Source organism: Lissotriton helveticus, chromosome 4_1 (assembly GCF_964261635.1).
Source record: "Lissotriton helveticus chromosome 4_1, aLisHel1.1, whole genome shotgun sequence".
Classification (NCBI taxonomy): domain Eukaryota; kingdom Metazoa; phylum Chordata; class Amphibia; order Caudata; family Salamandridae; genus Lissotriton; species Lissotriton helveticus.
Window position 1 is genome coordinate 567,078,300 of NC_136063.1, and position 14,961 is coordinate 567,093,260.

Consider the following 14,961-nt stretch of genomic DNA (forward strand, 5'->3'; position numbering starts at 1 on the left):
AGTTCGAATGGGCATCCTACGTTTGTGAACGTTTAACCCTAAATGTGGGCGACACTCGCAAAATCGCAGGTCACAAGATGGGTTTGCAATTATGGCAACACCCAGGGTTTTAAGTGGGATGAAAAAAACTGGGGGTGTTTCTCAAAGGGGCGTGGCCAATGTAATTAAGGGTGTGGCTTAAAAACACAGAAGCTAAAAATCTGTGCTAAGCATAGTGTTCTGCCCGACTGGTATTTTTATGTTTCTGTCATTGCATCCAGATATATGATACAACAAGTAACATCATACCTACAAGGCAGGACTATTGGTTTTGTCTATGGTTGTTAGTTGCATAAGATAAATAGGCAGCAATTATAGCTTGTATATAATATTAAAAACACTTCCACTGAAAGCCCTGGTGACACAACAACAATGTTGCTGATCCTGGGTTTCAAAAAGAGAAGAGAAGAGAAATACAGATGAAAAATGACTCTCTTTAAAGGATTTCCCTCCCCCTACAACTGTCAACCTGGCATAACGTCATGCCGTAACTTCTCCTAGTGAGAAGTGAGCCGTGTTAGCACGCGCACATCGATGTGCTTGCTGTCACTGCAGTCCGGAAAAAAATGGACCGCCAGGGCACAAAACAGAGCCTGATATAGACCTGTCTCGAGCCCCCCTTCAAAAAACTGCCGGTGCTCAGCAACCGTGAGACCTGGCCCACTTAATGCCCTGGCAACGCCGTATGGCTCCGTTAACCATGGAAAGAAGTTACTGCCAAAGTTGAAGCTAGCTTTAGAAACATATTTTTTGCCCAACAGGACATTTTTCAGATGATTCTAAAATTTCTAAGCATTGTTGGCTGCTAAATCAATTTCATTTTTGCAGAATAGCATTAAAAGAAAAATAGTTAGATATTCTTTAGATTGATTACCAGTGCACAGTGGTTTCATTTGATTTTCGTATTCATTTTTATTTCTACATTTTGTATTGGATTATTGCAGTTGCTGTGGGTTAATGGAATTAGATTGGTTCAGTCTCTTGTACGAATGACTTTTTAGGTCAAGCCTAGGCATTGCTTTAGCAATGCTTGTTGGCGAGATATTAAGTGGGGCTTTGAAATATGCACCCAAAGTGCGGATCGGGTACAGTGCATGTGAGCACAACCACGCGCATTGTGCACAGCTTCCATTTGCCTCCAGACACTTTGTGCGCACGTGCTGCGCTCCGCCTCTGCTGCCACTTCAGCTCACCAGGCTGCACACCCCCTCACCCCTCGCTTGCCAATGTCCCTCCCACCCTTCTGTTGATCTCGCTGCGAGTTCTCACAGGCTAATGGCCCACCCCCAGCACAGAGCGCGCATCGCTTGTTTACTCTCCCAATTTGTCTTACTGGCTCGCGTTCTTGCTCCCTTTTGCTCTCTTCGTCTTTGCCTCCTATTTCTCCTCTTTTCTTACATCATCGTCTTTATTTCCGCCTCCAAATCCCCCTTTCTCTTCTTGTTTTCCTTTTTAGTTTCCAGCATCTCCTTTCTGTCTCATTGTCATCTCTCTCCCTTCTCTGTCTCCCTTCTCTACCTCTTTCCTCTCTCCCCTTCATTTATTTCATCCTCCATATCTCTCTCCTCCTCCTTTTGTTTTATTAATTCTCTCTTATACAAACAGGCGCACACAGAAGTGCTTCTCCATTTTATTTTACACTTCTGTCGAGTATTAATTCAGTTTGCACAAATCCTTGTTTCTAACGCCACAACGAGAAAAGGCAAACTTTGGGTCTGTTACAGCTCAGGTCGTTTCATTCAGCATGGCCACGGGATGTCCACCCGAGTCCAGTTCGCAGCAATAGTCTGTTTTTCAGATTTATTGTTGAGCACTAACCCCTTGCCCCCCCCTCCCCTCCCCTCCCCCTGCTGTGACAAATCCTGCAGCTGAAGCGAGTTATCACTGCTGGGCCAAAGTCTGTATGCAACCGTGCTAATAAACACATAAGCCACCTGATATCCATCGCAGGAGTGAAGAAGTACACAGAAGCAAGAATACTTGCAAGAGGAGCTTTGTGACATACAGAGAGGGTGTTGGGGGTGGGGGAGGAGGTGGCTGGTAACTGTTCACACTCCAAGTGCTTTTTCAAATTATCCACCCCCATCATCCCTGTTAGGGACTCTGTTTGGATGTGGGTGAAGAGCAATGCAAGCCTTCCCCTTTCTGACGTAAAGCGTCCCTTGTAGCTTGTACTGTATCTTGCCACCCCAAGAATCGTGCAACGGAAGTAGGGTGCATTCTGTTGTTCATGTGCGTGCAGACTAGTCGTAGCTGAGCAACACCTAACGGGGTTCTCCAACCGTTCGATGTGCTGAAGCTGGGTGTCTGAGAGGCAGTGAGATGCAAGCATGGCAAATATAGTGTGTTTTTAGAGTGTTGTCACGAGATACGGTTTGCAAAAGTCTCTCTTTCACACTCTTTAACTCTTTCTCTCTCTCACTCTCTTACTCTCTCCCTCTCTTTCTCTTTCACACTTTCTATCTCACTCTGTCACTCTGTCACTCTCTCTCTCTCTCTCTCTCACTCTCTCTCTCTCTCTCTCTCTCTCTCTCACTCTGTCAGTCTGTCACTCTTTCTCTCTTTCCCTCTTCCCCCTCTCTTTCCCCCTCACTTTCCCTCTCGTTCCCTCTTTCTTTCTTTCTCTTTCTCTCTTTCTCACTCTCCTTCTCTCTCTCCTTCTCTCTCTATCTCATGAGTGCCCTTCTTGTTAATTTAAATAAGTCGATGCAGCAGGGTGAGCGAGACTTGTTATGTGGAGCCTCTGGAAAATATAATGCTGCATCTGTTCTCTCCTAGAAGCAAACATATGCAATATAAGCGCCCCAGTGCCCCACATATGGGTGATAAGCGCTAAATAAATGCTGCAATACAACAGAATACAATACAATAGGCATAACAAGTTTAAACGCCGGTTTCTAAGGTAAATATTCATATGACTGGAAAAATATTTATGACTATTAAAAAAAACATTGACATGGAAAGCCGCAATATGCCCACTACCTTGGCACCGAAGCTCACTTATTTTTATGCAGAAGGATACATGTGGTCACGCAAAAAGCCATCATTCGCAGTGAAAAGAACAATATAAGCTCCCCAGTGCCCCACATAGGAGTGATAAGCGCTAAATAAATGCTGCAATACAACAGAATACAATACAATAGGCATAACAAGTTTAAACACCGGTTTCTAAGGTAAATATTCATACGACTAGGAAAATATTTATTACTATTAAAAAAACATTGACATGGAAAGCCGCAATATGCCCACTGCCTTGGCACCGAAGTTCAATTATTTTTATGCAGAAGGATACATGTGGTCACGCAAAAGGCCATCATTCGCAGTGCATAGAACATCTGAGGTGGGGTTGGAATAACTATAACCAGATGGCATACTTTAAGCAGGCAGGATGACAAAAAAAGTTTTTAAAAAACAAAAGGAAAAACATTGAAAACGAAACTTCTGAACCAGGCACTCAAGTGTGCTTTTTATGTGGATGTGCAGATGTGATTAGGCAAAATGCTGTCACTCACAGTGTTAAAGTGTTGTTGACTAAAGTGGGTTGACCCATTGCCCCAGGCTTAATGCTCTAGTTCACAAAAACAACATACCAATGATGGCTGAGACTGGCGCACCAGCTAAAGGTCTGAAGGACAGGCCTAAACCAACATTGGCATAGCCATTAGGTCTCGCCTTTGGGACCTTATAAGTATTTAATTATGCAGCATAATATTCTTACTGCAACAACATTAACTGTTGCATGGCTAAACCCTTATAAGGTCCCAAAGGCGAGACCTCGCTCTATATATCTATCGCCCTCACTCTATCTTTCGCCCTCACTCTATTGCCCTCACTCTAAATATCTATCGACCTCACTGTATCTATCGCCCTCACTCTATATATCTATCGCCCTCACTCTATATATCTATCGCCCTCACTCTATCTATCTATCGCCCTCACTCTATCTATCGCCCTCACTCTATCTATCGCCCTAACTCTATCTATCGCCCTAACTCTATCTATCGCCCTCACTCTGTCTATCTGTTCATCTATCTATCGCCCTCACTCTATCTATCGCCCTCCCTCTATCTATCGCCCTCCCTCTATCTATCTATCAGCTGCACACAAGTCCCACATTGGTGGAATGATTAGCACTTTGGTGAAAGGCTAATTTCTTATTTACTGTTATAGTTTATTTTCTCTGCATGTTATCCAGCAATTAATATTTTTTCTTTTGTATTGGGTGAGTGGTAGTAGAGGGCTGATTATCATTTGGAAAATAACTTTTTGACCTGTATATCTGACATTTTAAAAGAGTGCAGAATGTTGTTTTTTCCCTCACTGACTAATGTGATATTTGTCTGAAATAAGGTCGCAATGATTGAGTTAGTCCACTAGCATCAATTCTGCTAAGAATGTTGTAGTTGTTTTTACTCCCTGAAGTGGCCTCTTCCTTGTTGACCCTCTTTATGTTATTTTTTTATTGAAAGTTTACAGGGCGTGTTACTCTGATGGAAATATTGAGGTATTCACAAACATGAAGATGTTTGGATTGGTACAAGAGTGAATTCTAAAGGGCAAAACACGTCTTAAATTCGCTTAAATATAATCATTTGACTTCTGTGGACTCCCACTTGATCATTACTGGAATCCGGGGACCCCACTGAATCGTTATTGGAATCCGCTGATGCGGATAGAATACAGGCCTAAGCAATTGATTTGAACCGCAAAACAATTTTCAAAAATATGAAAACAAGCATTCATCAAACAAATACACAAATAATGAAATATTTTATTTAATTCACAAACAAATAGGGAAAAATGCAACATTTTAATAGGAAGGTTGAATCTTTTCGAACTCATTTGAGGTTTCCCACAGATAGCTTGATTCACTTTATTCTTTTTGATGCACCTGGACTGCTCCTACCTACCAGTCTGAGGATACCAACTTAATTACAGAACATTTAGATACACCTTATTTATCTGTTAATCTAAATTTCATTTTCTAGGCAGCCACTGACCCCCTGAGTAAGCTACGCGGACCCCACGTTATAAACCCCTGCTCTATATAATATTGATTGTTCACCCTCACATTTTTTGTACTTTCCAGAACTTCAGGAATGGCCTGTAGATTAATCACTCTCTCCAGATAGCATCTTGAAAGCACAGTGAGAAAAAAAAGCAATGGGTAGTTCCTGCTTAAGTACTAAAAATATTTGTGTCTCTTAATTTGTCACTGTTTTTAAAAATAAAAATATTGGGGGGCATTAAGTAGGAAAGCCATTTGACCTGCAGGTCTTGAGAATTTCAGGCCATCTGCTAGGTCCTCATCACCAAGATCTTTTTCTCAAGAATTCCTTGGCCACCCAATATCTGTTGCTTTGACCTGTTCCATTGGATTTGTTTAAGTGCTTTCCTGTTCCTCTAATTTAAAGATCGTCCTCTTGTATTGCAGATACTTAACTACCTGAAATTCCCCGTTGCCAAATGTGGGAATTTGTTATCTAATTCCCAGAGCTCATGATTTGTCAACAATACCCAGCTCAGTGTCACCGAGGGCCAATGGCACAGTCAGAAGTGGCAGCATGCCCGATATTATTGGCGTTTCTTGGTCTCTGCCTCTCTTGTGTGACGGCCAACTGAGACACTTTGTAACGTTCTCTACTTAAATAGCATTTTTACAATGTAAAATAAATTCCTACTTTACTGCTCATTTTCGTCCTGTAAGGTTTAAACAGTGGCACTGTCTTCTTGTGAAGCTTATCTGTCCTGGCTCCTAATTTTATTTTGATTTATTGATTTTGGCATTTTATATAGTGCGAACATGACCCGTCCTTGTATCGGAGCGCTGTACAAATGGCAATCGAGTCATTCGGGAGAGGAGTTGGCTTAACGGCTAGGGCGCTCGACCTCGGACCTGGAGAATCTGCGTTCGAGTCTCGGTAACGACACCAAAACCTCATGTGATTCTGGGCAAATCACTTAATCTCCCCGTGCCTAAAAAAAAATGAATGTGTCCTCATGTAACATGTAACGTAACTGGTGCTATGTAAAGCGCTCTGATACCCGATTCGGTTCAGGTCTAGTTCGCGCTATATAAAACTCTGCAAAAAAAAAATACATAACGGAAAAGGAGAATAGCAAATAACAGTCAGAGAGGAATAATTCCTACTGCTTGTGATGCTTGAGGTTGCAGTATTACAGGTGCAAGTACTGGACATGTAAAATGCCCTCACCTCTGTGAGATAGAATATGCTTGCTCAGCATCCAGGTTGTTTGGCTAGCAGTCATTATTATGGGCCACCTCACATGCTTGCTGAGCATTCACGTTCCTTGACTGGTAGTCACTATTATTTAAAACCTCATGTGTCTGGCCAACCAGTTTCTAAAAAGACATACAATGAAATCCAATATCAAGCCCACAGTGGTTCTCCTTGTACGTGAAGACCTCAAAGTCTCTGACTTTTTTAGTTTTAAATGTATTTTATTGCATTTATCAGTAAAAGTAACATTAGACATTGTGACATATTGCAAAGGCGGTCGGCATGTAATGCTGGCGGGACAGACTAGCATGTCTTCCCTGAGTAAGAGAAACAAAGCGAAGTGCATACGCCAAATATGAAAAACAATATCACGAAGGCAAATACTATGCGATGCAAGAAAGCAAAGCAGGAAAAGGAACAACCAAGAACCCTTAAACAACCCGAACCCCGCTCTCCCCCCCTGAATCCCCCCCCACCCCAACCAGTGTGCCATGCGTCAAAACAGAGTCTACGAGTCAGCCTAGAGAGGATAACCTCCATGGTCCGGGGATCACCCAGGGTTAGGTGTGGTATCGGTGAGGCGTAGAATCCGGAGGTATTTAGGACAGGTGATCTCGTTAAATTCTTTGGACAAGAGGGACAGCAATGGTGACCACGTTTTCTGAAAGGCGGCGGTGGAGTGTGTAAGTGTAGCGTGCATGCGTTCCATCCCCAGTGTGAACCAAAGTTTATGAAACCACCCTGTGTGGGTGGGTTTGGTCGCCGAGCCCCACAGGGACAAGATGTGTTGCGTGGCAGCTTGCATAGCGATTCCCATTTGACGACCCCGCAGAGATTTCAAAGGGAAAGTGAGGGCATTGGGGAGTCCCAATATGGCATACGCTGGGAAACGCGGGACTTCAGTGTCAAAGGAGGAGTCAATGTCGTCCAATACCGCCTCCCAGTAGCTGCGGACCTCACGGCAGTCCCAGAGGAGATGGGTTAAAGTGCTGCGTTCCCCACAATGTCACCAACAGGGTTCGCTACGTGATGGGTTCCCTACATGAAGTCGGGCCGGAGTGAGGTGCCAGTACATTGCTAGCTTCACCGCGGTCTCTCTCGCTGCCGTGTTGCGTGTGGTGTGTGAGGCCCTGTAATATATATCCCTCCAATCTTTTGAGGTTAGCGTTCTGCCTAGATCAGTCTCCCAACGCCTCTGGCCTGGTGTTTTATCCGGGCCGGGTGTCGGCTCAAGCATCTTATAAATGTCTGAAATGAGGTGTTTGTCTGTTTCTTTGGTGAGTAACCATTTCTCAAAGGGTGTCATCGGGCGGCCCACATTGTCGGCGGTAGCTGGATCTGTGAGCCAATGCCGAAGTTGGAAATATTGGAAAAGGTGGGGGTTCTTCAAATCGTATCCCTGTGTAATGTCCGAGAGGGGAAGAAAGCCCTGTGTATCAAAGAGGTGACCAGCCGAGCGGCACCCAGTATTACGCCATTGTGAAAACGCGCTTGGGTCATGGCCCGGAGGGAAGTCTGGGTTGTCCAAAATGGGAGTGAACGGGGAGGGGAATGTCGTCAAGCCCCTTTTAAGAGCGACCTTGTCCCAGACTTGCATAACAGTGCGGGTGATAGGCGATTTCTGGAGATATCGCGGGCGGTGTTGCCTAGCGAGAAGTCTCTGACTTTTTTAACCACATTTTAACGATACATTGTAGTAGGATTAGGAGCTCTTATCTTGGTGTTTTGTCCCTGGCTTTCTGAAGCATTAGGATTGTTTTTTCCTTTTCTAAGCTCTTACCTTGACATTATTGCAACAAGTGTGTCACTTGTGTGACACCTGGCTCTCCTAAGAGATTTCTTCTAGGGCAAGATTTTAAATTCAGTAGTTCATTCCCACCTCAGTAACAGCTATTTCTGTGGAGCTCTGCAGCCTTCTTTCTATTCCACCCGCTGATTGTAATAAGTGCCAGTCTTAATGTTCAACTAACTGTTGTGGTTTCAATATCAAAGTGTATACTGGTTGTAACTGTTTGGACTACTTTTCCTGTATTTCTCATCTTTGATGATTCAGCCATGTTTGTCACCATTTTTTATATCTTTTTCCTCTGTGGTTGATTTATCTGAAGTACATTGTTCAGAATGCTCCCGCTTATTACACTCTTCAAACAACTCATTAACGAGGATAGTTTTAAACCAATTGAAGGACAAAGAACTTAACAGACATCTTAGGAATTCAAAGCAAAGTTAAAAGTGGTTTCGAGAATAATTCGAAGTTCTTCTCTGAAATACAAATGGCTGGTTCAATACGTACTGCCATGTTTCCTGTAAAACTGGCGAAGAAGCAGCTCTCCACCATGGTATTATCCCAGAGAAAAAAATAATTATCTATTACAAATGACTTTATCTGACAAAAAGATTTCTTGTTTTACTTATTGAGTAGTTATCTGCTGTTCTTCGTCCAAGATTAAAGGTGAACAAGAAGTCACAGTGGGCTTTACCATTCTCGATTTTAATTCATAATTGGCTGTGGTATATGCATATATCTAAAAGCTGAAAAATGACTCCGGCCAGTTGTTGTACTTAGCAAATAGCAAAAGGTGGTTAAAAGAGTTGAAATGTGATAGAACAGTTTGTGTTTTTTTAGCCACAACTAATTTAATATTTACTTAGTTACTGATCGACCGAAACCAGGTTGATTTATTCCTAACCCAGTTAACCTCTCTAGATGCCAACTGTGGTCAATAGTTTTGAAAGTGATCAACAATTAAAGGAGAACCCGCATACAGTCTACCCTCGCACCATTGTTTTCAAACATGTATGCACTAACATCCAATTTTGGAAATTTACTGCTATGGTCTTACTAAACGCCCAGCTCAGTAGTTCCTTCTGTTGTCTTCATCCGTTCTGTGAGCTTCCCTAGAAGGGAGAGGTTCGAGCTTGGTAAGAAACCAGCTGCATCCTGTTTCTTTGAAAAGAGGTGCACACACTGCACCCTGGAGAGGATTAGGAAATAGCAAATCCTTGATGTATTAACGATTTTGGTGTTTGCTGTGATGAGGATTATTGGGAGTTGGATTTTGTATGGGGGCAGGAAGAGATCATAACTGTTCAAGGTTCCTCAGGGGCTTTGTTTTCCATGTCAGTATTGTATTTGCATCTTATCACCTCAAAGCTGCATTCCACAGAAGTATGCATTCCACAGTAGTATGCGTAATGGCATATCCGTTGTTATTTAGCACAGCCCTTTAGTGAACATCCTGGCCATATAATCTCTTGTCAAATTTGGCATTGTCCTAGGTGGATTGACTGGGAATAAGTTAGGCGTTTGGGCTTCAGGCGGTAAGTATGAAGGTCAGTTAGCCTACGTAGAATCATCTGCAATTGGCAATCAGGACCAGTACTCGAAGCAGCCTGATTGACTACCGCCTCGGTAGAATTCTACTTCACGTTCTAGCTTAGTTAATCTGCATTTCAAGTGTGTTTTCCTTAGGTATCTCGTTTTAGAAAATGCTATTTAAAAATTATCACGTTTTCATTTACCTTAAACTTAACGGTTTCTTTTGTGCTTTAAATAACGATTTTCCAAAGAGTTCAGCCAGCCTTTTCTCAGTGTTTTTGAAATGAAGACGCAAACTGCATTTAAGCCAACTCCTCCATAATTGTATTCAAAGTGGATACATCTACCTTCACTGGCCACTATTCCCGATTGTAGAGATGCTGTAGATTCTTGGGGTTTTAAGTACCTTAAGAAATTGACTTTTAAAGCTTTCAAACCTCTTGAAAATATAAATATTTAACAATGGAGCACTTGGTTTCTAATTATTTTTTTCTGTCACTTACTATGCAGCAGCTAACCTTGATTTATAATTATACGGTGTTGTTGTAACTAGTTGTGATAAATAATTAATTGTCTAGCCATTAGTGCAGCAATCGTGTATTAACTAGCCTTAGATAGTAAAGAAAACCTGTCCGCTCTTAAAAGCAGACGCATCTCTGTAGGGTATCGTTTTGGTTTAAAAGTTTTGCAGTGAGAAGCACAGTTTCATTTACAGCATGCCTAAGGCCCATGGCAGTTGCTTGTCATGTAGAGTGTATGGTTTGAAGCTCTTTTAATATATTATCTGACATCTTGTTAGTTTTCATATTTGTAAATGCCACTAATATTATTCTTCATTCTTTTTGGTCCTGCAGAAATATTGCTGACCCTAAAGTGTGCTGGTAGTTCCTGTCTTCAGCTGAACGAGCCTACCAGCTCGGATCATTCGTCGCCTGAAGAGCTCCGTTGTTTTGCTTTGACCAACTAACCTGCCAGCCTGCCAGCCAGCCTTGTTGGAGGACACACATCGCTGTAGTCCGGGCTCTGCCTCCCGGCCTGGAGGTAGAACTGTTGTCGACGGAGGAGCAGCCTCTTCTCTTGACAGTATGCAGCTAGCGTTTGGACAGTTGCGCAGTCTGATCACAGCATTCACCTTAGTGCAACTTAGATCTCCTGCAAGTAAACACGGACAGGCTGTTCTCATAACCTTTTTCAGATGAATGTATTTAAGTGTATGTATTTAAGGCAACGCCAGTGCTTCTGTTCGGTTTTTGTTCAGTAGCAGACACTGACCTCAACTATGAATTTCCCGTATTAAAATACACCTGAAAAGAGGCTCGTCCCAAATGAGCAATGTGTCACCCCAAGAGCTGTAAACGTGTATTCGGGGTTGTGTAGGGACTGGGCTTCGGGGTAAAGTGCGAGGGGTGTCGAGGAATGGGAATTTGACTTCTAAGGGTGCGAAGAAAGTGTAGGATACGGACGCAGCTCATGGCGAAAGATGTTTTGAATGGGGTTTTAGTTAAAACAGCAGGGCAGGCCTGCATGCTGACTCTTTTCTTCATTGTATAAAGTAATAATTCTCAGTTGAATTAAATCATGGTTTTAAATAAAATATTTATGAATAAGTCTATAGATCGTATGCCCAATTCTTTATATCCGGATGTCACTACAGTTGACCGTGCTGTTCCTCTTCCTAGACCTTATGATTTATATGGCTCCTGTGCTGTTAATATGATCTTTTCTACATGGCCACAGTTGCAGAATAAGTGTTGACATTTGGTCTTTTTCGAACTCTAGCGCTTTGAGCACAGATGCTATACCACAGAATTTGGAAGAGAGCCTTTTTCACAAGTTGTTTAATTTCTCATTTTTTTAAATAGTTTTTGTCTTATCAACTTTTTATCTCTGTTCCTACCTGCCCCCTTGCCCATAGGTTTACGATAATGGTATGAGGAGAAACGGGGACAATTTCTATGTCTCATATCGCAATAGATTTAATGACCATCCCTCCTTTTGTGGGGTTATGGGCGTAACATTGAGCTTAAACGCTGTGAATCCTAAGAGCATTTTTCAAGGTACATCAAATCCAGTTCACATGTAAAGAAGCAATAATTTAAGTTGAGGACAAATTGTGTTCTAATTGTACATTTTGTTTCAAAACTTTGTGCAATGAATTCAGAATGAGGTACTTCAGTATTAAATTAGCTATCTTCAAAGCATTGTCTGATTTTTTGTTTTTGTTAAGGATGTGCGATTCCTTGATTGGACCTAATTTGTTGGCTAGAGGCTTTATTGTCAAATTCTTGTAATGAATCTGCTCTTCTCCTCTGTTTCACCTTTATGAAATCCAGATTTGCAAGAACCAGTTGTGGACTAAATGCGTTTTTTCCTTCCATTTTTGGTATTAAAGCAATGTGGCATAATCTTTTTAGACAGGAAGCTTATCTTATATTGCTTTCACCACAAATTCATTTTGGTTGAAGTCCTTGTTCTAAGAAAAATACAAGGTTATTTGGGTTGATGATCCCTCCTTTTAACCGCCTCCCTCAATTTTTGCACAAAAGGTAACTTTAGTTGTCGAAATGCAGTGCATTATACTCATATGCTGTGTATTTAAGTCACTGCTTTTAACCCATTATTTGATTGAATATTTATTGCAGGATTCGATTATTAAATTTCCCTCTGTGTGTTTGTAGTTCTATTTGTATGTATATAAATTAATACATACATTGGGGAGAAACCGCTCCTAGTTTTCCAAAGCATGTAAAGGCAGTGTAAATTCATGGAAATCAAAATGGTAAGACCCTGTTGAACAAATTCACCAACACAAGAGGGCAAGTTGCAGTGACTCCAACTATATTTGTCTCTCTCTGGGCTCTGGAACGTCATCTTAACATTTATTCTTGTTTGTAGTCCATAAAAACACAACCTCACATTTAAAGGCCAGATTTCATTTACATGTAGATATATATGTGCAAATGTATAAATACATGTATGTAAAGGTGCACACACATCAAGAAATATGTGTACATAAAGAAGCGGCTTGAATTTCTTCAGGGTCAAAGTGTAAATGGACTATACAATGTTTTTGCTTGATTGACTGTCAGTGCGCGAAGCTAATTATCTACTATATATTTGAATATTGTAGCATAGAACACAAATATTTCACCTCTGATATAGTAAGGAAAAAAACGAACCCTGCAACAAGTTTTAATAAATGTTAGTCATCCGCTAGTGATTGCAAGAATCTGCGTAGCCATGAATAAATTGTGTGCTTAGATTTGTCACGTTGACTAGGAAAAGGAAGAGATGTGTTATCTTCTGATCATATTGATCACAGTAGGCATACAATAAAAGCCAAAATCAGCTCCCTTTGCTTTCAGTATTTTCAAACCTGTACAGCAGTTATGGTTTTGTTGACTAGAACAAACGATCAGTATTCAATCTTGAGTTACAAAATGTGAAAGGCTCATAATGTGAATGACATACACGCCCAAATTTAGTGGTGCAATTCAGGCAAGTGATGATTTTTGAGTGGAGTGAGAAGCTTTCCTATATCGTTGGTAATCTGAATATCGGAAGGCTCTGTGGTCCGTCTTTATTGCCATCAATATTTTGGCATTTGAAATAATGCAATTTGTAATCAATCTGTGCTAAGAATAGCATTCAGCCAGGCTCGGGCATAGGAAAAGGGTGGTGCGGCTCCATTTGCAGAACCCAAAGATTACAAAAAAATAGTTTTGAAATGCAACGTAAGCCATTTATTGTTGGTGTGACTTTAACAACTTTTCTAGTATTTGTATGGTAGTTTGGTGCTTAGGAGCATAAGCATTCTCTGCACACAGAATTGCTGTACTGTTTTTTGTGAAAGTTATTTTTTTCTCCCTGGTGTTCCTTTAGAGATTAAAACCAATCTCTTCAGTTTCTTACTACAGGTAAAGAAAAGCTACGTGCAAGAACCTCAAAAATGCTAAAAATCTAGCATAATGCCTTAGATCTGTTTTTAAGTCTTGTATATTCCTACATAGCTGTCTGATGTATTATATTTGTATAGTGAATTGTGTACAATTTTGGAATAAGTACACCATCATGTAACTTTTCAGTTGCTGAATAGAGATGATGGCCACATTACTTAAACATCTGTCATTCATTTTTCCCTGCTAATTATTTTATTTGTACAGTTTGTTTTTCATGAATTTGCATCTGAAATGTGTATACATGAAAAGATAATACAAGGGTAAATAAAATTAAGCAATATAATACAAACTATGGTTCTTCAGGAGACGGCTTACAGTGTTTCAAGTTGTGATTTATTTTCGAGAAAAAGAAACAAGTTCACTCTGAACATCACTTTGTTCACCTGCGTTGATGTTTGTATTTTTATCGTGTGAGCAGTTTATGCAAAAGTAGATATATTCAGAGAACTTTTAAATACATTTATGCAAGTTAATATTGCTTTGCTGATGCTATTTGCTTATTTGATGTTAAATAATGCGATTGTAAATAAAGAATTGTTATTGTATCATTTAATAAATTTTAATGCCTTCGGGTTTTACATGGTTTGAGGATGTGAAGTGTTTTTGTGTCCTTGTTTATAACAACACGCTCAGCAATGGTTACGGGCTGCTACAGGGAACAGCGCTACAAGGGACTTGCTTAGAAAATAATTACTCTTTAGTATATTAGTTAGTATAGTGAATATGGTCACTATGTAAGAATTAAAAATGTGCATCTGCATGTTTGTATGCAACTAAAATATTTCTGATGAATACTTCTAACTGCAAAATCGTCACCTTTAGAATATCTTCAGGCTACACACTTAATTCTGACGATGTAAACCGCAATACTCCCACATGCTGGTTAGTAACATTGTGTGTCTCTGTACCAACTTCGTTGCACCCTTTAAGTGACAAACTGGGCCGCATTTAAGCACCATCCCTGCGTGCTGACACCCACTCCTTTCTTTCTGCGCCTTTGCACTTGGATCAGCAGCTTGCTCTCAACTTTTTCCTTGTCAGTTGACAAGTTTTCTTCAAAACCGTTTCCAGTGTGCAAGAGAACTATATTGCCTCCTACAACTCCAGGGTTTCTGTTTTGCTGAGACTGGCATAAACAGATGTTTATCGTGACAGATCCCTATGAGATGCTTCACAGAGGATTCTGGAAAAAAGATTGGCCTGCAAGATGGCCCCATGTGTACTGCCTGCTTCATCAAAGGCCTACTACACCTTAACTACGGCGTGCACCGAGCACAAGGTAGGGCCAGGGAAGAAAAGTGCTGGCCAGTTGGAGCCGCCAGAAGGCTGCTGCCACTCGTGAGGCAGCACATCCTACTGGCCGAGGCTGTCGGACGGAGCGTAAGCGGCACAACAGTTGGTG

At 41.2% G+C, this 14,961-nt stretch overlaps 1 protein-coding gene across 12 annotated transcripts in view; it reads left to right on the plus strand.

Moving 5' to 3' along the window:
- The window catches only part of NCOA2 (nuclear receptor coactivator 2), a 1,089,938-nt gene extending 1,075,794 nt beyond the window's left edge, over nucleotides 1-14,144 (plus strand). For all 12 annotated transcript variants that reach the window (XM_078687164.1, XM_078687175.1, XM_078687166.1 and 9 more), the window contains one exon: nucleotides 10,455-14,144. In XM_078687164.1, the coding sequence (XP_078543290.1) occupies nucleotides 10,455-10,466 (12 nt within the window). In that variant the 3' untranslated portion in view covers nucleotides 10,467-14,144. The remainder of the gene's footprint in view (nucleotides 1-10,454) is intronic.
- The last annotated feature ends 817 nt before the right edge of the window (nucleotides 14,145-14,961 follow it).